The sequence below is a fragment of the Coloeus monedula genome, assembly GCF_965178545.1.
Source record: "Coloeus monedula genome assembly, chromosome: 15".
NCBI classification, from domain to species: Eukaryota; Metazoa; Chordata; class Aves; order Passeriformes; family Corvidae; genus Coloeus; species Coloeus monedula.
The window spans coordinates 2,046,480-2,070,990 of record NC_138795.1 but is presented as its reverse complement, the minus strand read 5'-3'; the positions used below and the strand labels follow the sequence as shown (position 1 = coordinate 2,070,990).

The following is a 24,511-nucleotide window of genomic DNA, read 5'->3' as shown; positions in this document are numbered from 1 at the left end:
CACCAAAAAGCTCTTCCTGACTTAAAAACTGCTCAATTCATCCCTGGAAGTGTCCAAGGCTGCTGTTACCAATGTGGTTTTCCCATTTTCCAGAGGGAAATGTGTGGGAATACTCGTGCAAGCCAGTGCCTTGTACAGAGGACAGTAAGGCAGCTACAAGAACGAATGGCGTGGGGGAAATAAACTTGAGAATAAACCACCCCCCCGTGCTTCTTCCACCCGAAATTTCCATGGGTTATGCAAATTTTAACTGCCAGAAAGCTCCTGGACAAAGGTGCAATTTGGATGCTAAGCCCTGCTCTCATCCCCACCCTCCCTCTGTTACTCCAGCTCCTGAAAGGATGGGGTTTGCAGATAATGAGTATTAAGCATTTAATAATTCTCATTCCCAATTGCCTGAAAACCAGCTCTTCCATTATGGGAACATTATCAGTCTGGCTCCATTCCACGCTGGAGAACAACTCCCAGGGCCAGCAGGAGATCCCAGTGCTCCAGGAGCTGCTTGGTGGGCAGGAGCAGCTCGTTCCCACGTGTGGCAACTGGCACCAGACACACAGGGATTGTGCTTGGCACATCACAAGGGGAAAGAGGGGAAAATAAAGAGTCTCCGACATCCTTCCCAACCCCAACAGTCCCAGCCAGCTGCCTTCCCTGCAATCACAGAGTGGTTGGGTTGGAAGGGACCTCTGGAGATCCAGTCCAACCCCTGCCCAGGCAGGGTCACCTGGAGCAGGTGACACGGGGACGCGTCCAGGTGGGTTGGGGATGTCTCCAGAGAGGGAATCCCACAACTTCCCTGGGAAGCTGTTCCAGGGCTCTGCCACTCTCCATGGAAAGAAGTTTTTCCTCATGCTGTAATACCAAAATAATATTTTTAAAGAGCAAATCTCAGTTGGAGAATCCAACCAAAGATCCCTCAGGTGTATCTAAGCCCTCCTGCTTCAAACTGAGAACAGCTCACCCTAATACAGGGCAGGTTCCTAAATGAACTGGTTGTCCAGAGGAATTGTGGATGCCCCATCCTTGGAAGTGTCCAAAGAAGTTTCCCAGGCTGGAAAAAGCTGGGATAGTGGAAGGTGTCCCTGCCCATGGCAGGGGATGCAGTGGGATGAGTTTTGAGGTCCCTTCCAACCCAAATTTTGGGGAAAGCCTGCTGCACATATACCATGTGCACCACTGGGCTTCCTGATCCTCTCCCTTGAGCACAGCAGAGCACCAGCATCACTTCATTCATTAGCACTAATTAACTGAGCTGAAGGTGAAAGATAATTAACATTCTCCTAAAACAAATACATTTCTGCACTGGATGAATGAGCCACTTTTGTTGAGGTTTTAGCCCCAGTTCCCAGGTGTTCACCCCTTACTGTGCCCCATGGGCTGGAGCGGGGAGAGCGGAGGGATCAGCAGAGGGAAGAGGGATGGGACACTTTGGAAAGGGGGGCTCAGGGCCCTGAACCAAATCCTTCAAAATTTCTCTTAAAAATCCACACAAATGCCAACAACAGCAGTGGCAACCCTGCCAGAAGAGCTGGAATCTGTCACCCCACCTCGCTGACCTGATAGAAAAAGAGGGGAAAGCAGGGAAAAAAGGACCCACACCAGAAGTCTCCAATCTTGCCAGTAGTGTAACTTCCACACACGAGCTAATCCTTCCCTAATACAGCTTTACTAGAGCTCAAATACCTCCAGTCTGTGCAGTTCATCAGGTTCCCATCACTGTGGTTGATAAATAAAGTAATTAGGCATTAATGCTCGGTAGTTGTCATGTTAACAACACCGTATGTACTGCCACTTCCATATCCCTGTAAAACTTGGATCTAATCTTGCATGGAAGTAACAGCTTCCAAGAGATATTCCATCAGGGTTCAAAGATGACAAGTCATTTTACTAATGAAGTATTCATCTACTACTCTGCTTTGCATGTCATGAAAATAGATGCCTGTCTAGACAGGCTTCTTAGATAAAAATGTAAAAATAAAATGGTTGGGAAAAGAGCTTCTCTGCGTACCCCCTTCGTTTACATTTGCTGTTCTGCATTATCCAGCTTCCTCAAGGGGCTGGAGGGTTTTGGAGGAGAAAAAGAAAGCAGAATATCATCATCACCTGAGGCTGCACTGCACTCCTCCAAGCACAGTGACCCTGGCAGTGTTTAAAGGCCCCAGGTCACCTGTTCAGGGTGAAGCTGAACTCAGATTTACAGAAGTTGTCACTGCCTTAGTTACCACTGATTTTTTTAGTCTGCTGCTCCCATAAATCCAGAGTGAACACCTGGCACTCAGCATCCCAAATCCCTTAACTAACGTGGTTCCAGTGGAAAACCAAATGGGAGGTTAAAATTAAGCTGGGATAGATTTCCTTTTTCTTGCCAACCACAGACAGACACAGATTTTGTCCCTGGAAGTCTACAAAGTGCCACGTCCTCACCTTCCTGGGACACCTCCAGGGATGGGCACTCCAAACCTCCCTGGGCAGCCCCTGCCAAGGCCTGAGCACCCTTTCCATGGGGAAATTCCTGCTGCTGTCCACCCTGAGCCTGCCCTGGCCCAGCCTGAGGCCGTTCCCTCTCCTCCTGTCCCTGTTCCCCGCCAGCAGAGCCCGACCCCGCCTGGCTCCACCCTCATTCCAGGGAATTGTAGAGAGAAAGGAGGCACAGCCTGACCACGACTCCTTGGGATGTTCCATTAGCAACTGGTGACCACAGAACTCGAGCAGCTCCACCTCCTGTGCACTCCAGGCAGGGAGTTCAACCTCCAAACAATCCCCTGCCCACCGGTGCCCACTCAAAATGAGATTTTGGACAGTTTAATCCGAGCTCCAAGAGGATCTGGAAGGAAATTTGTGCTGACACAGCACTTATTAAAGCTCCAGGTACAGCAGCAGCAGCAGCCCCTCAGACTGAACACCAAAGCAAATGTTGGCTTTGATGGGAGTGTGGAGAGCTCTCCCAGCTGTTTGCAAGGACAACAAGAGGTGGAAAACTCCTAAAACTAAACAACTCTCCCCAGCACCTACCTGTGTGCAACAGGGGAGAGAAAGCAAGCACAGAATGACCCAAAGGTTTGCCCTGCACTTTTGTTCTGCCCGCTCCCAAACTCCTCTATCCCTGTGCTGGCATTCCAAGACCTGCTAATGAGCCTGGAAGTCACTCATTTGCATGCTCAGTCTCCAAGGATCACCAGCAAAAATGTGAAAGGCTCCAGGGAGGTCAAGCAGCCTGACATGATCCCACATTAGTGCCCACATCCTAAAATCAAACCACAACACAAGGCTGGTCCGAGCTGTGGGGGCGGAGGGGATTAAAGGAGGTCACAGGGGAGATTTGAGGCAGCAGCGTTGCTTTATCTGCTCCTCACCTCCAAGGTGCTTCTCCTTCAGAGGAAATAAAAAAAGTAAATAAAATAAACAACTAAATTCATGATTAAGCACAAAGGTGGAAGATTGAATGTTGGTGCTGCCCCTGAACGTGCACTGAGCAGAGGCTGCACAGATGGTGAGAGCCCAGAAAGGTTAAAAATTCAAGGCCTTGCTGTAGCTGTGACCTTCTCTACAAACCTTCCTTGATCACTCAGGAATTATTAAAAACACCTCAGAGGTTTCATTGTTCCTGTGTAATGCCAAGGATAGAAACCCAGAGTTCATTTTGCTGCAGATAAAGCTACAAACCAAACACTGCTTGCTCTGGGCTGGGCTCAGACGTGGCTCAGCAAAAAAGCAAAGCCCCACTGGGCTTCTGAGTGATAACTGCCAGCAAAAAGCAGCTCCCAGCTCTAGGTGCAAGCAAAGCCAGGAAAATTCTTAGAAATGAGGATTTTTCCAGAGGTCAAGCTGTCTGTAACACACACCCACTGAAGCCTAATAATGACTCAAAGTTATCAGCCTGAGGTATTTATCAAAGGAGGCTGTGGGAGATTTAACAATACTGAAATACCTCCTGAGTGCTGCCCATCCAGGTAGGATTTCCTCAGCCATCACCTGCCCCTAAAATGTTAAAGGGAGAAGCCTTCTGGGGCTCAGACACTTCTATGTCTATATAGGCAAACTATTTTGCCTTGGCTTTGGAGAAAAGTTACCATCTTATTATTTATATTCCTGAAGCCAAACCAGCAGAAGAAGCCAAATGTTTTGGCCACAATCAGCTGGAGATGATGGAGGAGGAGGAATGGGATGGGCCAGGAGCAGGTGAGACACCCGAGGGCTGGCTGAGCCCCTCATTTACCAACCTGAGGACACCAATTCCTCCAGGAACGCCAAATTTACTGCAAAACACAATTCCAGAAGCCAGCAAAGCCACCCCTGGAGAACTCTCACTGGAATCTTCAGGGAGGAACACATTTTAAACTTTCATTTCCCACTTCCATTTTAAACACTTCACATTTCTTCTCCTCATTTCCCAAGCAGACAGCAAGGCAGATGAAGCTGATAGCCAATTCCCACACTGTAAGCAGCCAATAATGGAGTAGAAGTCCACTCCTGGGGAATATTTAATAAACCAGACATCTTGTCCTGACCACTATCAGATACCACAGGACTATTATTCATTTCAGGCAGACACACTCCTCCCTTGAACATCTGCAGCACCCAGATCAACAAGCAGCTTCACACACGAAGAATTTGAGATGTTCTTTTGTCACGTGGGTTTATTTCGAGCATCTCATGGCCAGTTTGGGTTTGTTGCTTTGGCTTTTTTGGGTTTTTTTCCTTAAAGGAATTAGCTGCAATGTTCTGGTCATGCATTAACAGTTAAACAAAAAAGCCAACCAAAAAGAGCATTTCTAAAAGATGTTGCACAGTCATCCTCCCCACACCAGAAAACACAAACTGAAACCAAAGACAGGAAACAGAGAGGCAAGAGCTACAGGGGAAGAGACCCGAGAAGAGTCCAAGCAATTATGTTGACAAAGCTCCTCAAAATACCTTTGAAAACACAAGAGCAGAAGTTAAAGATATTTAAGGAAAACAACTGGAGGATGGAGCCGTAAGTGGGGTTTTTATTTGAAGGGTTGAGAGTTTCTAACCTGCACTTAGATATATAAATATTTCAGCCAGCCACGATTGCTTTGCATCCTGAGGATTTGATTCATTTTCCTTCCACTTGAAGAAAACATTGGGAATTCAGCATCCCTCAGAAAGGATGTGGAGATCTATTTAAAAAAGTATTAATCACAGCAGAAATGATGGAAAGCAGCATCTTCATTGGAGGAGGCTTTGAGGAAAGTGATTCTTTTCCAAGCTTAGGAGGGATTTGGTGAAGCACAGCAACACAGCACATCCTTCACTAGAACCAGGGCCACTTCCCAAGGGGAATGAGCCACTTTTCCAGGGGTGATGGATGTGGAAAATGCCAAGAATCACCAAAGTAAGAGACAGCAGAGGAGGAGGAGGAGCTGCCACTGTGCCCCGAGCAGGCTGGGGGAAGCTGGAGCAGGGGTAATTCCACACCCAGGCAGGGAGCACTGGGCCTGCAGGTGAAGATCCCTCATCCAGATGGAGCCTCCTAATGCAAGGCAATTCCTGTGCCTGGGCACTGAAAGAGGCAGAGCCTTGGGGAGATTTCTCCTCAGCAGGAGGCACTTTGTGAGGAGCCAGGGCAGCCAGAGCGTGCAGGGCTGCTCTGGGAAATGGATTTTGGGATGAGCTGGAGTCCCCCACTCTGCAAAATGGATTTTGGGATGAGCTGCAAGCCCCCACTTGGGGAAATGGATTTTGGGATGAGCTGGAGCCCCCCACACTGGGAAATGGATTTTGGGATGAGCTGGAGCCCCCCACTCTGGGAAATGGATTTTGGGATGAGCTGGGCTCCCCTGCTGCTTGGCAGGAGCCCAGAGGAGCAGAGCACACCCAGCAGTGCCATGGCAGGGTTTCTTGTCACACTTGTCCCTGTCCCTGTGCTGCAGAGCGAGGCCATGACACGACTGAAACCACCAGGGTGGCCAAAACTGAGGTACCAAGCAGCAAAACCGGGATGCAGCTCCCACCCCTCTTCCAGAGGATCCACGGGTGCTGTGAGGCAGGAAGGGATTAAACCAGCCTGGGTGCAGGTTTATGAAAGCTTGACTCAGTGTATTCACTCCCCATTTCAGTCAAGCTAAGCCTACAGAGGGGACTTGACGTCAAGGTGGTTTAAAATAGACATTGATGTGTAGAAGAAAAACCAAAATAAAAGCACTCTCCTAATGCACACAGGGCCTCAGTGCCAGCAGCAGCTTGGCTGCTTCCTTACAAGACAGCAGCAATTTTGGGTTTTAATCCCTGCCTTTTGGGTGTGTTTTTTTTAACTGAAGTAAAAACAAACCAGAAAAACCTTCCCTCCAATAACTGCTGTCTCCTGAGCAGAGTTTAGGCAAAAAAAATCCAACCCAAAAAGCAACAAACCAGGAGGCTCAGCTGTAAATTTGATGATGTTCACTACAGATTTTAGAGTTTCCTTCACTTTGATGGCCTGCATTTTCCTCTCAGTACTACTGCTGATCATACTGACAGGCATGCTTTGATAGTCAGACCTCCCAAAGCTTTCGTAACTCTGCTGAAATCTAAAATTAGACAGCCACAGTCACCAAAATATCATTCACTCCCCTTTTAAAGGGGCTTTAGGGAAAGCTGAGCGAGTATTTGGGGTCCTCACAGAAAAACACACTGTCCAACAACGTTCCACGTGCGTGGAGAGAATGTAAACCATAAAAAATACCATTTTTAATGAGAATTAAAAAGCCTCTTGAGACAAGCAAGCAATTCCTACAGCTTCAATTCCCAGCAATGGACACAGCACTTGTCAGGGACGAGAGGAAGAAAAACCACAAGGACCTCGTGGCTTTAGGGGCAGCAGCTCACAGGGGATTCAATTTAAATGCTAAAGATGCCCCAGCAAAATTCACAGGACAGATTCACTCCATCACCAATTCATCACTACAACAGGTGAGCCCAATATTGGCACCACACAAAAAGCTCTGCAAAGTCACACAGTTCCACTTCTGGAGCTGCTGGATTTCCAGGAGTCTTCCATGAAATGGTCAAAAACCTCCTGTATCAATTTGTGGCAGATATTTCTGAATAACTGTGCAAATTTAAATATCAATGCTTGGCTTGCTGGGCTGGGAGCACACACTGACAGCTCAGTTCTCAGTGGAAAATAAAATAAATGGACTCAATAAATGGAGATTTTCATCAACACAAATAAAAATGGAGTTTTCAACATAGCAGAGGGCAACTTTTTATATTGACTACAACTGGTGAGTGTTAAAAACACCCACAACCCAAACCTGACGGTGGGGTGCCCATCCCTGGAGGTGTCCAAGGAACAGATTCCAGGGAATTACGAGTGTCTCCTGGAAATTAGGCAGCTCCAGAGGTGGAATCCTGTAATTCTGCTTTTTGTGTGAAGGCAATATTGGACTTACCTGTTGTACTGATGAATCTGTGATGGAGAGAACCTGGGGGTGGCACTCAGTGCTCTGGTGACAAGCTGGGGACTGGTCAAAGGTTGGACTCGATGGTCTTGGAAGTGTTTTCCAACCTCAGTAATTCTGGGATTGCGTGTGATTGAATTAGTAGAGTTTTGCTGGAATAAGGAATTTGGGGGAAACACACCATGCCTTCCCCACACTGCTACTCTTGGCTTTGAGGGGGTTTTTTGTTGTTATTTAGGACTTTTTTTAAGCTTTTCTATTTATTATTTCAGCCAAAGGGGAAGAAACTGCTCTATTCAGAGTGGGAACATTTCAGAAATGTCCTTTACTTCTCCCCCAGCATTGCAGTGAAATATTCCCACCCCCACTTTTCAGAGTCTCAGCACAACTGAAGAGCCAGAGCTGCCAGGCTGCTCCCTGGAAAAGCCACAGGAGCTGTGTCTGAAGGCACAGAAAAGTTGAAAGCTCAGCAGAGAGACCCTTTCATCACTCAAACAGCACTGAAGGAGTTAAACCCCAAAATCCAGAGAACTCTGCAGCAGCAGGTGAAGTGTCCATGCTGGAATTTACTGCCTCCAACTGATGAGTGTTAAAAACACCCAAAACAACCCAAAGCTGAGGGTGGAGTGGCTTTAAGGGTAAAGGTAACCTGAACTTTATTACCTGTTAAAGGTAACCTGCATTTTATTACAACTTCCCCCTGTAGAAATGGAGTTTTTCAAATCCAGTTTCTGTTTTAGCAACCAAGCAAAACAATGCCAGGTCTGCAAATCTGCAATTTCTGAGACATTAAACCCCAATATCCTGGGAGCTCTGCTGCAGCACATCAAGTGTTCCATCCTGGAATTTCAAAACTCCACCCCGGCCAGATTGCAATTAATATTAACGACTTGCAGGCCAAGTTCAGCTCAACATTAACATTATAATAAAATACTACACACTCCAACATTTCCTGTTTGATAGCTGAGAAGTGTGGAAAACTCTTCTTCATTAAATTTAAACGGAGTCATTAATAAAATATGGACGATGTGCTACTTTAAGACAGGAGGAGGAGAAAAAAAAAAGTATACATCGGCCATAACGTTATTTCTATTTTTAAATCCATCCCACAGAGTCACCCAAGATAGATGAGAAGTGCTAAGCCCATCCCACAAGCTTATTTATTTATTTAATACTTCTTACATGCTATTTTTACCAGCAGAAGCCAGCAAAAGACATCCATTAGAAAAATTACCCTGGTGAGAGTTTTCCTCACACCAGACAAGTGACAGATCTGGCTGAAAGCAGCCTCAGAAGAGATGAGGTGGGTTTTTTGGGTTTTTTTTCCCCTCCCTTTCCTGTAGGATTCTGGAATAAAAAAGCAATTTTATTTTTGCAGCATCAGCTAAGCCCGAGTCTCTATCTGCAAAATCTGTATCTGTCAGTCCTTACTCACTCCCCAGCCCCCTCTCTTCTCACTCCTCCACTTCCTGCAAGGTTTCATTTTTCTCAGGAATCCGTGGCTTGAGCACAGTAGGGACAGTCAAATGTGGATATAGGGCTGAGGTTTGGGGGTTTTTTTAAGTCTCTTGTTGTACACACAGCAAATGAATGAAAGGAAACACCACAGCCCCTGGCACTGCAGCGTTTTGCAGACATCCTTTGGGAGAAGACAAAAATTAGTGAAAGATCTTTCATTTTTTATATAGACTAAAAGGAATTTATCCAGCAAATGTGGGGTTTTCTTAGGAAAATATTTTGATTCCCATCACAAATACAGAGCTCTGAGTGCCACCTCCAGGAATTCCTTGGGCACCTCCAGGGATGGGCACTCCAAACCTCCCTGGGCAGCCCCTGCCAAGGCTTGAGCACCCTTTCCATGGGGAAATTCCTGCTGCTGTCCACCCTGAGCCTGCCCTGGCCCAGCCTGAGGTTTAATTTTCATCCAAACTCTGCTACAGAAGACAGAGCCCGGTCAGGTAAAGAGCTCCAGACAAAAGAAGTGGGTAGAGAAGGTGAATTTTAGAAGTGCCACTGGTCCCCTGCCACACTCTGGGTCCTCACACAGAGCCCAGGGCAGGGTGGGAGTGACCACAGCAGCTCCATGGGGAAATCCGATGGAATATCCACAGGATCTGATCCTGCTGCACACACCACAGCTGCACTTCTTCATTGCTATTTTCCCTTCATTCCAACTTCTGCCCAAAATGAGCTTTTTGTAAACAAAACCCCAGGGGTTGTTGGTGTCACTCAGCGCAAGGAGAGACCATTTGCTCTACCTGCTCAGAGAAAAGCTCAGTTTGCTGACAAAAGGCATCCCTGGGTCCATAAATAAAGGATTTGATTCATCATCTATTCATACCTGGCACTAACAATGCCTGATGACTGAGGAATATTTGAATCTCTAGAAGCAGCAGCTTTCTCTGGAGTGGGAAGGTCACACTGCATGGAGACCTGTGCCAACAGCTGATGCAAAAAAGGGTCACAATTTTGAATAAAAAGCACACAATGCAATACAAAAATCCCCAGTAAACATCCACATCCTGGGTGAAAAAATCTAAATATTCTCTCTGTTTGGAATTCAGCCTCAAGCCAGGCCTGGCCTGGGCAGCAGAGCCTCTGATGCAGCTTTGATTTCTGAGTTCTTTCTGAGATATTCTGAATATTCTGCATGTGGGCCTTAGAAAGCAGATTATAAACTGCCAGCAGTAGGCAGGACTCGAAACAAACTGCTGAAAAAACAAATTTAAGAGTTCACATCCATTTTCTTCCAAATCTGGGAGCCTTGAAACTCCACATTACACATCCTGTCTTCTCCTGAGACACACAAGGGGCTCCCCTCTGACCCCAAAGCCAGACTGGAACTTCCAGGCAGGATTAAACTGCTCCAACTCTGCCATTTCTTAAAATCCTCCCTCACAGTTATGCCACTCGAACAAGAGGTAGCAGAGTCTCAACGTGCCAAGCACCTTCCTCACAGGCCATAAATTTAATGTTTTCCCCTCAAGTGCTGCTCATCTGTGCTTGTGCAACATTTCAGCTGAATGCACAACCCAACACTGCCAAAACAGCTCGTTAATGGGGGCTCATCAAATTCATTAGAGAAATAATATCCCCTCTTGCTGCTCTTGGTTCCAAATCTTCATTTATTAAGAGAATTCTGTTTTTACCAGTCTCTTGTATGGCCAAAAACAGACTCAGACCCTCCCAAAGAGGAACTTTCCCACATTAAAGACAGTTTTTGAGGGCTGAGCTGCAGCCTGATGTGAGGAAGAGACCCCAGGGAAAGGTAACCTGTGTTTTACTCCACCTTCCCCATATATAAATTGAAATTTCCTGGCACCTACTATTTCTATTTTAGCAACTAAAAACAATGCAGCAACTCCCTTAGGTCTGCAAAAATGCAATCTCTGAGTTATTCATTATTTCCATTTATCTGAATGGTGATTTAAAATAATCAGTAACTTCTTGCCAGCCCCCTCTCACTGTATTTCTATTAGGAATATGGGGGAATGATTAATTTCAGAGTTGTGGAGTGAGGGAAATAATAGCTTGAAAAAAAACCCACCCAGTAGAATTCTGAGTAACAAAACAAAGGGGAAAGTACCCAAAATACGAGCTTGCAGTTTATCTCACACAGGATCTAACAGCAGACTGCCAGCCCCAAATTTTTGGGAAATTTTTCCAAACTCTTCAGAAGAGAAACTTTAAAAAATCCCCAACAGTTCAAGTGCCAAAGAAACCCATAAAATCAAGAGGGGAAAAATAATCGACTTCCTTACAAAGAGAAGCTGGAAAAAAAGTTATGAAAATCGTGCCTTGGAGCATCCAGGTGTTCCAAGAGATTACAGCAAGTCCCAGGAGCTGCCCATAAAGATCAGCCTCAAACTGAGTATTCCCCACGGACCAGATCATCCATTCCAACTGCAGGAACTCTAAAAAAAAAGCAGATTTTCTTGGTCCCTCTCTATGTGTTTAGAAACTCCAACCAGGAACACACCCACACCGAAACCCAGATATTTTAAACCATTCCATCCACTGATTTTTGGGGTAGAAACATCATTATTTCAACCTGTTCCCCCCTTCTGGGAGGCCACGTCCTCCCGAGCTGCACCTACCATGTGGCAGTGTTATGTTTGCACCATCAATGATTGCTTGTGCCAGTTCGTGGTCGTTGCTCTCGAAGGCGTGGGCAGCAGCCTTGAGGGCATCCCAAATCTCCTTGCGGCCCTCGAAGGCCGGGGCTGTGTCCCAAAACTCATCCCTCTTACTGCGGAGCTGCCCGTCCGTCATGGGGTAATCGCTCTTCCATTTGGGCTTCTCTTTCTTCAGCGGTTGGTTACGACCGAGAGCCACTGTAGGGGAGAAAGGGAAAGGGGAATTCATCGAAAGAACAGCACCAAATCAGCTTTTGGTTATTTTGTTTAGGATTTACTGAGTTTGCTCCCAGGTAATCCTCAGTGTTGTTGGTCGCCTCCCAAGTGATGCAGCAAGAGGGGCGTTATTTATATAATGCTCATTCCAATTTTCATTTATTAAGAGAATTGTGTTTTTACCAGTTTCTTGTATGGTCAGAAACAGAGTCAGAGTCTCCTCAATCTTCCCAAGAGGTCAAACCACCTTGGAGCTTAGGAGAAGGGAGGTGATGTGGATGTGGGCCATGCAATTGTCCTTTGCTGCTTTTAATTGGGATCTGACCTTGGTTTTGTGCACATGTATCCTCCTGCTTGCTGATTTCCCATGGAAATCCAGGAATCCATCAGGATTTAAACAGAATTTACCTCCTCCTCAATAAACACAAACCTATTTGTTTTGCTTTATCTACAGCTATTTTTGTGTAATGGCCACTTGAAGGTAATTGCACAGGTATAAAGTTGATAGATTAAAACTCCCTGCTCACTTCCCCATCAGTGCCTGGTGTTGGAGCAAGAGATTCCAAGTTCACAGAAAACCCACAGGAGGTTAAGCCATACACCCAAATAAGGTTTAACCTTATTCAATCTGACCCCATATGACCAAAGAACTACCTCCTTCCTTTGATAACTCAGGATGGCAGAGTCTGTGAACCTGGGGTGTAAGTCATGGAAAAGAGGATTTTGTGAGGTGACATTGCCACCTAGGCACAGGAATGAGCTTTCTTTAGATTAAAAAACAGCGGAGAATGCTTTGGTTTGGAAGGAACCTTAAAAGTCCATCCAGTGCCACCCCCTGCCACGGGCACCTTCCACTCGCCCAGGGTGCTCCCAGTCCCGTCCAACCTTGGACACTGCCAGGGATGGGGCCACACAGCCAAGAATTTCTTCCTCATACCCCATCTGAACCTATTCCCTGTCAGTGAGAAGCCATTCCCCCTTGTCCTGTCACTCCAAGCCCTTATAAAAAGTCTCTCTCCATCTTTCCTGCGGCTCCTTCAGGCACTGCAAGGCCACAGTGAGGTCACCCCAAAGCTGCTCCTCTCCAGGCTGAACAATCCCAGCTCTCCCAGCTTTTCCTCCATCCCTCCAATCCTGGTGGCCTCCTCTGGAGGATTTGCACAGAAACAAAGTCAGCTCCTAATTAAAAGTAGCAAATGACAATTGTATGGCCCACATCCACCGACCCCAGCTGTCCCTCCAAATCCCACGCAGAACCCAACAATAATAAACTTCTGAATCCTTTCAAGTGACCACAAACATTTATTGCTTTTTGTTTCCACGGGATTGCTTCCATTTGCTTCTCAAAGCAGTGCTGACCATTTAGCAGATTTCAGAACAGCAAACCCCAGTGTTTACAAAACACCAAGTTTCCTGGCAGAGCCCAGCCTTTCCCAGTCCAAGGCCCAGCTGAGCACACGCAGCCTGGGAGATGCTGCTGGGGCAGCCTCAGACAGTGGGGAGGGAGGCAGCATTAAACACTGGATATTCTGAAATTGCAAAAACATATGGGGGAAAACACTCCAGCAAGGAATTGTTTCCTTATTACGGCTTAGCAGCCAGAGCATGAAATCTTCAGCCAGACACAACAGGACACTCTTAGGAAATTTGGGTCAGTGGGCATCTTTCTTTCCATTCCGCTTTAGCTCACATCTGTTTGCACGTGCACTCAGTGAATGCTGGTTTCTCCCACGGGGCCCTCTCCTTGTCCCCAAACATGAATTATGGAAGCAGGTTAAAGGCACTTCCCGTAGCCCCACTGCAAATCCAACAGCCCATTCCTCTCCCTGCTTCCCACTGTGCCCAAGACAGCACTCAGATTTATTGTTCCTCACTCCACAAGAGGCACAGATCCTCACAGCCTCCAAGAACTCCTCCCTGGAGATCCCATCCTTCCTACACAGACAGCAGTGATGATAAACCCAGTGATAAATTCATTTTTTCCTCAAGCTAGAAGGAAGAGTGGTGGAATAAAGTGGCTCTAGAAATGGCTCAAAAGCCAAATCCACTCTACCAAGCTATCCATCCCAGGACTAAGCCTTTAAACACGACGTGGCTTCACCACAAGCCAGTATTTAAAAAGGTCTTTGGCGTGTTTATCATTTATTAGAAGTGCTTCAAGGATCCCCAAAAAGCTTTATGCTTTCCCTGAAGAAATATTCCTCTCTTTAGCTGTGTGGATAGATGGGGCAGAAAGGATGCGAGAAACTTGGGACATGTAAAAAAAATCATGTGTAAAAGGGTCCAAATATTTCTCTTTCTAGGCCATGTTTTAGTCACCAAAGCAAAACATGAGAATTTCTACAACCAAACTTTTGGACCACATCAAAGGACTTTCCCTTTTCTGTTAACAAGGCTGATAAAGAAACAAACATCAACAGTTGGAACCACTTTAAAGTATTTACAGTGTCAGTTTTCTATTCCTCACTTTGGAAGGAAATTAGAGCTCAAAAGGAAACCTTGACTTCATTTAAGACCATACACATCAGAGGCACCACCAGCTTGCAAGATCCAGAAGAGAAAGCAGCGTCCCCATTAATTTTTCATCTTACATCACTTTGACATGAGTAAGAAATTATTAATACCCTGCTCGAAAGCAGGAATTGTTTTCTAAATGCCAAGAAAGCACGTTCTCTCTGAAGCAATTCTCAAAGTCACCATCTCAGCAGAGGGCAATGGTTGGTATTTTTGGCAAGGGATTTATTTAGAAGGGAGTGTGGAAATCAGTGCCAGTCTACTTTTCAAAAAGTAAAAGATCAGCAGCGACACTCCACAGTAAGTTAGGTGGTTGTTCCAACAGTTCAGGCGTGCAGGTGGTGCTGTGCACGGCAAAGAGGGGTAAGAAAGTCACAGAATTGAGGTTGGAAAAGTCCTCCCAGCCCCTCAAGTCCAAGCTGTGCCCAATCCCCACCTTGTCCCCAGCCCAGAGCACTGAGTGCCACCTCCAGGAATTCCTTGGACACCTCCAGGGGTGGGGAGTCCAAACTTCCCTGAGCAGCCCCTGCCAATGTCTGCTTGAAAAGGTGATGATGATGGATCACACACTGGACAGAAGCTCTTGGAGTTCTTTTCCAATCTTAATGATTCTGTTTAACACCTCAGAGTGACCCCAAACCAGTGGCACACGAGCCATGGGCTGCTCCTGTGCCATCTGTAGGATTTAGCAGCCTAACCTGTTTTCCCTTCACAGGCAGAGTGCTACCCTGGGATCCTCGAGGCAGCTACTCCTGTCTGCCCCACTGAACTCCTGGCAAACTACAAAGTCGTCTTTTTCAGAAGGAAAAATGTATTTCTCCAATCCTTGCAGACTGTTTTATAACCTGAATTGTAAATGTATTTCCCTTCCCCGCAGCTTCCCATCAAAGCAATGAATCTGTAAGGTTATCTGCGCTCCTTTTGAGTGAGCTTATGCAGATAAACCCAGATATTTAAATCAGTTTCTTAACAGAATGTCAAAAATGTCTATGTGGAAGTTCTTTTGAACAGCTGGTGTGTTTGTTACATCGCTATCACTGTGGATATCACTGTGGATATCACTGCTGCCTCTTCCGAGGGCGACCAGATGAGCAGGAGCAGCTGCTACCACAAGATTCTGGTATTAAAAACCAATATCCAGCTACACAATCCATAATTCCTAATTTATACACCCCTGAACTACAGCACTCCATCATTAAACTGGGAGTATTTCAGCCTCAAAGGGTTTTCTGTCAAATCAAACACCACAAAGCTCAGCCATGGGACAGCTCAGAGCTCCGGAGAAGGGCAGGATCTCTGCTTCAGGTGTGACCTGGATCTTCCTCCTCCCCAGTTTCTGCCCTGCCAGGTAACCCTGTATGAGACCCCACACATGGAACAGCCCTGAAGCAGCTGAGCTAAAATCCTAATTATTTGTGGAAACACCTCTGCTGTCACCAGCCTTACGTGAGCCTTTCCCTCCCACCCCATTCCTTCAAGCATCTTTCACCTATTTCTAAAAATAAAAGTTAGGACGTAAATTTGGCTGTTCAATCCCTGCAAGTGCTCCACAGCAAATTCCTTCCTTTCCCTTGGAAACACAAGCATATGTTGCTTGCAGCATTAGTCCTTTACAGCTTTTGTAAAAAGCAAGGAAAGCAGCCCAATCTGGTGGTGGAAAAACTTCCAGGCATGCAGAACCCACCCAGGGCATGGAAAACCCAGAAGGAGACACCTGGACTGGACATGGTCCACTTTAGGCTGTTGATCTCCAAGGATTCAGCAGCAGCTGCACCCTGGAATTACAAGAACAGGGCCTGGCTGTGCTTCCAAATCCCTGCAGATTTGTGGGAAGATGGACACACAACCAGAAAGTACCGGGCAGGGACACTCCATTGGTGGGACACGGGTTAAGAGCAGATACAGGCAAATATTCCCAGACCAAAATGGGGAAATGTTGTAACAGGACAATCTGGCAAGACCTGATAATATTTTCTTTCTTTTCTTTGTCTTGATTAAGAAAATATCCAAGAGATGAAGGCAACTGCTTAAGTGGTGAGAGCTGGAAAAGATCTGGAGTGACGCGTGAGGAAAGGAGCAGGAATGTCCAAGAGAAGGATAAAAATCACCACGACAATCTCTTGAATGGGAATGACACGTTCAGGAGCTGCTGTCAGTGCAAAAGATGGGATTTGAGGGCTGTCCATGGGAAGAGGACAAACGATGAACTGTGAAGGGAACAACACAGACCAAGAGCTGCAGAGGCCAGGGAAGAGAACAGCCAGGTCCTGTTTGGTTTGAAGCACTCACAGCCCCAGCAGGAGAAGGGATATCCACCCAGGGAGACACAGCTGGAAAAACCTTGGGAACAACCTGAAGCCAGCCAGGAGAAGCTAAGGAAATGTTTTACAAACTGAACCAATGATCAAAACTATTTTCTTTACCAGACTGCTTCCCCACTGAGGCTCGGCTCCTACCAAAGTATTTTTCTATGATAAATGAAATGCAAATAACAGTTTACTACCTATAAAATTTCTTTTAGTAATAGTCCCAAGGGCTCCCCTCCCCACAGTCACTGAGCAGTTCTCTGCTTCATCAAATGAGTCCCATTTTAAATCCATTTTGCTCCAATTTCCTCATAAGGTGTCTTGCAATTTGGTATCAGTATCACACAGCTCACCCTAAACATTTTCTTTGCGTCGTTCTCCGGTGTAATTCTGAATTACAACGGTGCTTGCAAGAGCCAGGACAAAGGAAAAGTGCAGAAAAGCAGGGAAAACAGGGAGGGAGAAAGGAAAAATTAATTGCATTTAAGTAGCAGACAATTTGAATTACATTTAACAGCATAGGCTTACACAATTTAAATTACATTAAGTAGCACAACAACAGGAAAATGGCAGAATTTTATCTGTTTATTGCTAATTTTCAGCAATTTTATTCTTAAGGTGGTCGCATTTTTCCAAGGCAAGAAGAGGATTTTGGAAAGGAGGTGGAACTAGACAGTGGTAAAGACTTAAAAATGAAGTATTAGGACAATTAGGCTTTCCTAACAAGGAAGTGAATGAACATTTCTAGGGAGCCTGTGTGAGCTTTCCAAATGCTGTGTGTAGATAAATACAGATAGACAGATATAAAGATAATGTTTGAAACTGAGTTTGATGGATTTTTATGAGACTGCACAGGGTAAAATGAACTCTACTTCCCTGGTAGGAATTCAAGTTATACCCTAAAACAGTTGTATGCTGAAACACCAGGCTACAAACTCAAAGCAGTATTATAAAGGTGTAGGCAAAGGCATTAATTTTGAGCCAAGTAACAAAACTGTGAAGCTTTTCAGAGCAGCAAACCCAGCAGAGACACAAGAAATAAACCCACCACCCAACCCCTGGGGCAATTTCCCATTTCTCCCACCTGAAAGGGGGTGAAGAAAGGAAGAAAATAAACAAAAACTAAAAAAAAAATCAGATGGAAAGGGGAAGAATCAGCAGGGACATGAGGCTGAGCAGCAGCACTTAAAGGCAGGCTGGTGCTCGTGCCAGACACCATGTGCTGGTGCTAAATGATGGATGTGGTGCCTCTGGGGACAAGGGGGACCATCAATCACTGGTGCCACCCCAGTGCTCCAAGGCTGGCACACAGCGCTGTCCCCCCAGTGCTGCACGAGGGACGTCACCAAGCACCGCTCAGAGGAGCAGGGAATCCTTCCCTGTTCCACCAGGCTCTCCTCAGCTCTTATCCAACATGAAAAATTGCCCAGAAGAAGTTGCAGGGAGTAAAATGAAAGTTCCTCCGGTAATTCCAGGCAGCTCTGGACAAGTCCTCCCCGCACAACTTATCCCGGCCTCTGCCTACACGTTAAATATTCCTGCATCAATCCAGAGGCTTCTCAGCATGGGAGATAAAACATGAGAGGATGAGGGTATATGAATGAGCTGGACAAAGAGAAAAACTGACTCTAATTACCAGCTGTTACACTGTATTTTCCATTTCTCCCACATTTTCAACAGGAACTGCAGAAGAAATCAGGAGATTTCCGGGAAGCTCATCACTCATCATCCCTCAAAGGAGCCGGCGGTGTTACAGCAAGAAATAAAAGCTTCAGCTTTTGAAATCTGCTCCCTCGCTGGTATTCTGGATCCAGAGATCCCAGCTCATCCCAGCACAGGCAGGATCTGTTCAGATGAACCCAGCCCTGGTGCCTGCTCTGCACCACGATACCCTGAACAACACAGGAACTGAAACCAGGTCAGTGCATTTCGTCTGACATGAGGTGCATTCCCAGCCCAGAGCCAGCTGGCAAGGGCAGAATTTAGACTGGATATTAGGAAGGAATTGTGCTCTGTGAGGGTGGGCAGGCCCTGGCACAGGGTGCCCAGAGCAGCTGTGGCTGCCCCTGGATCCCTGGCAGTGCCCAAGGCCAGGCTGGACACTGGGGCTGGGAGCAGCCTGGGACAGTGGGAGGTGTCCCTGCCCTGAACAAGACGATCTTTAAGGTCCCTTCCAACCCAAACCACTCCGTGTTTCTCTGATTATTATTTACAAAAGCTCTGTGGGTACTCCTGAGTCCTGCCTGCCCATCCAGCCTCCTGCTGGAAGCACAAGCAGAGGAGTTCTCAATCATCCCGATTAGGCTCCTGATACAACAGCTCCTCTGGACAGAGAAAAACGTCTCAGGGAGGGAACACCTCAGTCAAGGGGTGTGCAGGGATGAGAAAGGAACGCTGCCAGGCAGGGCACAGGCCAGGGGATGCCCATCTGTCTCTGTTATTTCCCAGCACAGGAATCCTGGAGGCCCAACCTGAGCTTGCCCAGGCAGCAGGACCAGCAGCAGGAGCTGTAGAACAGCGCTCAGCTCCAGCCCCAGCCTCCCGGGCTGAGGTGAAGTAGCTCCGGGGGACAGACATTATCAACACAATTACCTGTCAGCACTGTTTACACTGGAATTTAAACTGCTCCTATCTCTGGCAGATGAATGCTTTCAGCTGGATACAGCACGGGATAAAGATTTACCCATTCCCAACTCGCGGCGTGCAAGCACCAAGACCTTTTAATCTGCACCATCTACAGCGCACAACTGGGCTCCCTTTTTTAAAAGCTATGACAAGAACCATTAAGGAAGCTGTCAGCAACACGAAAAATATTCTGTTTAAGATAGGCTGCATCAAGTACACGTTTCTTGTGACTTCTGCAGCGTGCAGCTTAACTAGAACTCAACTGCAGCTCAGGGCTTGGCACCAGGGCAGCCCCACACGCAAAGCAAGTGCAGCACAGAGCACGGCAGAGCAGTGGGAAGCTGCACAGAGCTTATCTAAAAGGAAAATAAAACCACCCCAGCACTTTCTGAGGAAGAATGCAACTCAACAATTTCACTTTTAAAGTACTAAAAGCCTTCTGTGTCTCGCTGTCCAGTCAGTTAACAGGGGAACTTTAGACACATCAGATAAAAGTGGAAAGGGTGAATTCCTGACTGGATAACCTGTGCTGGTGCACTGCTGGGACAGGGCACTGCCCACTGCTCCAGGCTCATGTGCAGCACGGATTTAACACCAGGAAACATCCAGTTTGAGCTGCAAACGAACAGTTCAGGCTCACAGATTCCCTTCCTCCTTGATAATGTTCTCCCTCTGACCTCTGCACAGCAAGCAGCTGCATGAACTGCTAATAAAATGATTTAAAGTTTACTGGGGGCTGATATAACAGAATCACTGAGGCTGGAAAAGACCTCCAAGATCACCAAGTCCAACCTGTGACTAATGTGCACCATTGTCACCAGCCCAGAGTGCCACCTCCAGACCTTCCTTGGACACCTCCAAGGAAAAGAAGCAGCATCAAAAACCTTCCAATCCCAAATGCTTCCCCACACACTGACAGGCGAGTTCTGCGTGCTTTGAGCAAGGCCAAGTCAGGGTTTGGCTCAGCAGGGCTTAAAACAAAGCCTGGCTTTATGTTGGCCTGAGCCATGGGAGCGGCGTGGCCACCGCTGGCCTCTGTCACGCAGCCACAGCCCGGCCACACGAGGCCACCACAAATTCTGAGCCGGGGAAGTGACACAGGGCCATCTGTTGGACATCTGGGCTGCGTTTAACACACCATGAGTGCTTCCAACACTGGCAAAATTTTCGGGGATAAAGAAAATAATCAAAGGCAGCCTTATCTTTCACCCTGCCAGAATGACAAAAAATATTAGGTTGATGATTTTCTTTAAAGCCTGATGAGGTGTGAGCGTGCTGAAAGCCAGCCAGGACACCCTCCTCAGCAGGCCCTCGTGCTGAGTGTGTTTAAACACGGGGCAGAACCTTCTGGATGATGCCACCAGGGAATTTACTTTATCACAAGTAAACCCAGACTTCATAAAGTCATTGGATGGTTTGGGTTTGAAGGGATCTTAAAGCTCATCCCGTTGCACCCTGTGCCATGGGCAGGGACACCTCCCACTACCCCAGGGTGTTCCAAGCCCCAACCTTGGACACTTCCAGGGATGGGGCAGCCACAGCTTCTCTGGGAAATCCATTCCAGGGCCTCCCCACCCTCACAGGGAAGAATTCCTTCCCAATATCCCATCTAACCCTGCCCTCTGGCACTGGGAAGCCATTCCCTGTATCCTGGCACTCCATGCTCTTGTAAACTTCCCTCTCCATCTTTCTCTGTTTTTTCCCTCAAGTAAATCTGCTCAGGAGGAGCTCAGGAGGCAGCAGAGTTTTCAGGTCCCATCTCAGCACAGCGTTCATCTGGCTTTGCTGCATGAAACCCTTCCAGCAAGCCCTGAAATCTGGGTAATTCAAGGTGGAATGCACAGGACAGATGGCCAACTCCATGTTCCCAAGGACTATCTGGCTGGACATGCCACGCTTGCCATGTAACTCCTGCCAGCACAGCAGTCACAAATTCCAGGAGGGAAGGAACAAAAACAAAGCCTCCAAGTTGGAGACTGTTTTTGCAATGACCAACGATTAAATTAGCTTAGTTAAAGGATCTAACACCATGTCTTGAATTTATTCCAGTGTCACAGTTATTGGCAGGGATAAAGTTTCACATGAGCCAATTAACTAAATGCACTATTACTGTATCTCAGCTGCTTAAGCTCATCAGTTAATTAAGAGCTCAGTGTAAGCTGAAAATAGGAATCTTACCTGTCACACATCCCAAACATACATTATCTTAATGATTTAATTTTACGCTTCCATATTACGTTCCTCAGGTGCCTGAGGAAAACTGAAAGGCAATTGCTTGGTTTAAAGAGAAGTGAAAGCGAAAGTCACATAAACACAGATTTATTCTAAGAAATTGCATTTCTCACAATGCTTGCTGCTTTATTCAGCCCTATTTTACAGGGTAGATTTTCATGGCAAAGTTAACATTTCACACTCAGTTTTGAAACTCAACTCCTCTGTGTTCTCCTGGACAGTCATCCCCCAAGAAACTCCAGCACTCACGGCTGGATAAAGCTCAGCAGCTGGAATTTGGGGCAGGAACACGACCAACCTCTTGGCTGTAAGGAATTCCTACCCTTCAAGTACATATTTTGTTAAGAAATCCATATTTATCCCAGAGTTTGACACAAGTAATAGCAGATAAGGACATCAGTGGATTGCTCAGATAATTAGAAAGCAATCTAAGCTAAAATGAAAAATGTCCAAGCCTTTGTTGCAATAAATACCTGAATGTCTGGTACATCCAGGGGAAAAAAAACCCCAAACCAACCCAATCCTGTAAATGAGAGCACTGAACAAAGCAACCTTAAAACTCCATCCTTTCAAGGCCTTTTTATCCCCCTGTGGATGTACTTGGGGAAAAAATAGCCCTGTTACAGTCTCTGGTCAAGGATTATTGATGTAATCAGAGAATGGTTTGGGTTGGAAGGGAACTTGAGGGACATCCAGTGCCACCCCCTGCTGCAAGCAAGGACACTGCCACTACCCCAGCTTGCTCCAAGCTCCATCCAGCCTGGCCTTGGACACTGCCAGGCATCCAGGGGCAGCCACAGCTGCTCTGGGCCAGTGAATCCAACCCTAAGCTCTTAAAATCCCCCAAATTGGAACATAATCAAGACCTCCTCCTCCCAGCAACGCCGAGCACAGACAGCAACTTCTGCTGCTCTCGGTGAGATGGAAGGACCTTGGAAGAAGCACAGGAAACTGCCCTCTTCATTTAAATTGCTGAAATGAAACGAGATTAAAGCAGCCAGAGCCTTTCCACCTTTAGCAAATTAATCTGATCTCTTTCAGAAGTCCCTGAGCACACGAGGCTTTAGCTCTATTAATGGCCTGAGCGATGCTTGCTCAGTGTTTCCAACACACAACAGCCCTTAAGTAACTTCCTTTCCAAGGCAGGGATCGCAGAATTTGACTGAAAACACATTTAATTCTCCACAACTCAGGGCAGGCTCAAAACTGGCAGCACCACGATGATGCTGGCAACGCTCTCAGTTGTGACATATCCAGCAAGAGCTGGAGCAGCTCTTGGCCATGGGCTGTGCTTGTCCTTTCTAAAAAGGTCCTCACCATAATGCTCAAGGAGTTTATTTCTCCCGTGTTATCCATTCCAAAGCAAGAGCAGAGCTCTTTGTCAGGCCAGATGTACTTTTCCTACTTTTACTCATTATTTCAGACATAATCGATGTAACAGCAGATTAAATAAGTGTGTGAAGATACTGGACCTGAAAGCTCTGCTAAAAAAGTTCTGAGTTCAAGCAGAACTCTCCACTGTTAGAGCCTCTTCTCACCCCTGCTTCTCTTTCTGCAAGGGAAAGTAGTTTCAAACTGAAGGATGAGAAGTTTGACTGGTAATGAGAATTATTAAAAAGAGATTCTTATTTCAGGCATCTGAAAACAAGAGCCCACCTCTCCCATGGCTTTTCAGGGCAGGTATGACGATTTTGTTTAGGTAAAGGAACTCATGAAAGCGTTGGGGAAATAAAACCCCACACATGGAAACCTGCTGATAGAACTGCAGCAGTTAAAAGAATTCATAAGAATGGCTGGATGCAAGTCCATGGCAAATTCACTAATTACTGTGCTCTAATGAGCAAAGCATGCCCAGGAAGTGCTGATTCCACAGCTCTGAACAAAGGCACCTCAAAGCCCAGCCCAGCAGAACTGGGGCCACGTTTCAGACTTGGGTAAAAGCTGAGGAAGAGCAGGAGAAAAATGCACTAAAAAATGTTCCCATGTGAGCAGCATCCACACAGCTCCCCCATTTGTATCATCAAAACTGCCTTTAACACACAATAGTCCCCGCTGAAATATCTTGATAGGAAATGTTCTGTGAGAAAAAAGGCTCCTCATTTATTAACCTTCAACATAAACCAGAAAAGTTGGAAAGTTTCAAAACACGGGAAAAGAAATGGTGCAGATCCCTAAACCCGAATTGCATGGCAAGAGTTCCCTCAGCTGGAAAAAAATCCCCTGATTAATTCATAATAACGAAATGAGACATGTGAAAGGAGGAAGGGTGAATGCAGTGAGCAGAGAGAAATGCACTTCATCAATGGAAGATGCATTCAGCCTGGAAATTTGGCAGGCAGAGCAATCAGATAGCGACAGAATCCTTGAGTAGGCAAACCTGGAAAGAGTTTCAAGACAAGATTAGATCAGTTGGTGGAATTTCTAAGCCAGAATATTCTGCTTGACACAGCACTGAAGCAGAGATACAGAAAACTTTGCCGTCCTGGACTTTGCAGAACTTTGTTTGATGCTGAACTGTCACTAATTAAGAAAACAGATTTTTAACCGGCTCGATTATCAGATCAGGATCTCAGCATCCCTCTGGACAGAGCTGGCAAGAGATGTTAAAGCAGGACACTGGCAGGAACCAAAATGCTTCCTCCCCCACCCCCAAATATCTACAGTATTTTCCTAACTAATGTGAGCTCAATGCAAATGATTAACTCTTGGTAATAAGCTTTCCACCACAATAAGATAAAATGCTAATGTTGTTCCTTCCCCACTCCTGCAGCACACCAATCATCAGAAAAAACATGATCAGAGTCAGAAAGAATTGCAGTTGCATTCCTAAGATAAAACACCTTCTTTGGGATGGATAAAGCAGGAAAAATTAATTTCATAAAGGAACCCAAAGCAATATTGTGAAGAAGTTGTGGTAAGCACCAATTTAAGTAAGGTTATTTAAAAATTCTTGAGGAAAAGTTGCTCCCTGAGAACTGATCGTGACTGATCCCAGGATGGATGAAGGCTGGGAATGGGGAGTGGTTAGAGCCCACCCACTGCTGTCATGTTAAGGATAAAAAAGAAATTTGTGTTTTCC

The 24,511-nt window shown here is 46.3% G+C and overlaps 1 protein-coding gene across 1 annotated transcript in view; it reads right to left on the bottom strand.

Annotated features, from left to right (window-relative positions):
• Window positions 1–24,511, bottom strand: part of UBTD2 (ubiquitin domain containing 2) — a gene marked incomplete at its 5' end in the record, with an annotated part of 45,288 nt that overhangs the window by 10,348 nt on the left and 10,429 nt on the right. Inside the window, one exon of the mRNA XM_082291528.1 lies at window positions 11,501–11,737. Within this exon, the coding sequence (XP_082147654.1) occupies window positions 11,501–11,737 (237 nt within the window). The remainder of the gene's footprint in view (window positions 1–11,500; window positions 11,738–24,511) is intronic.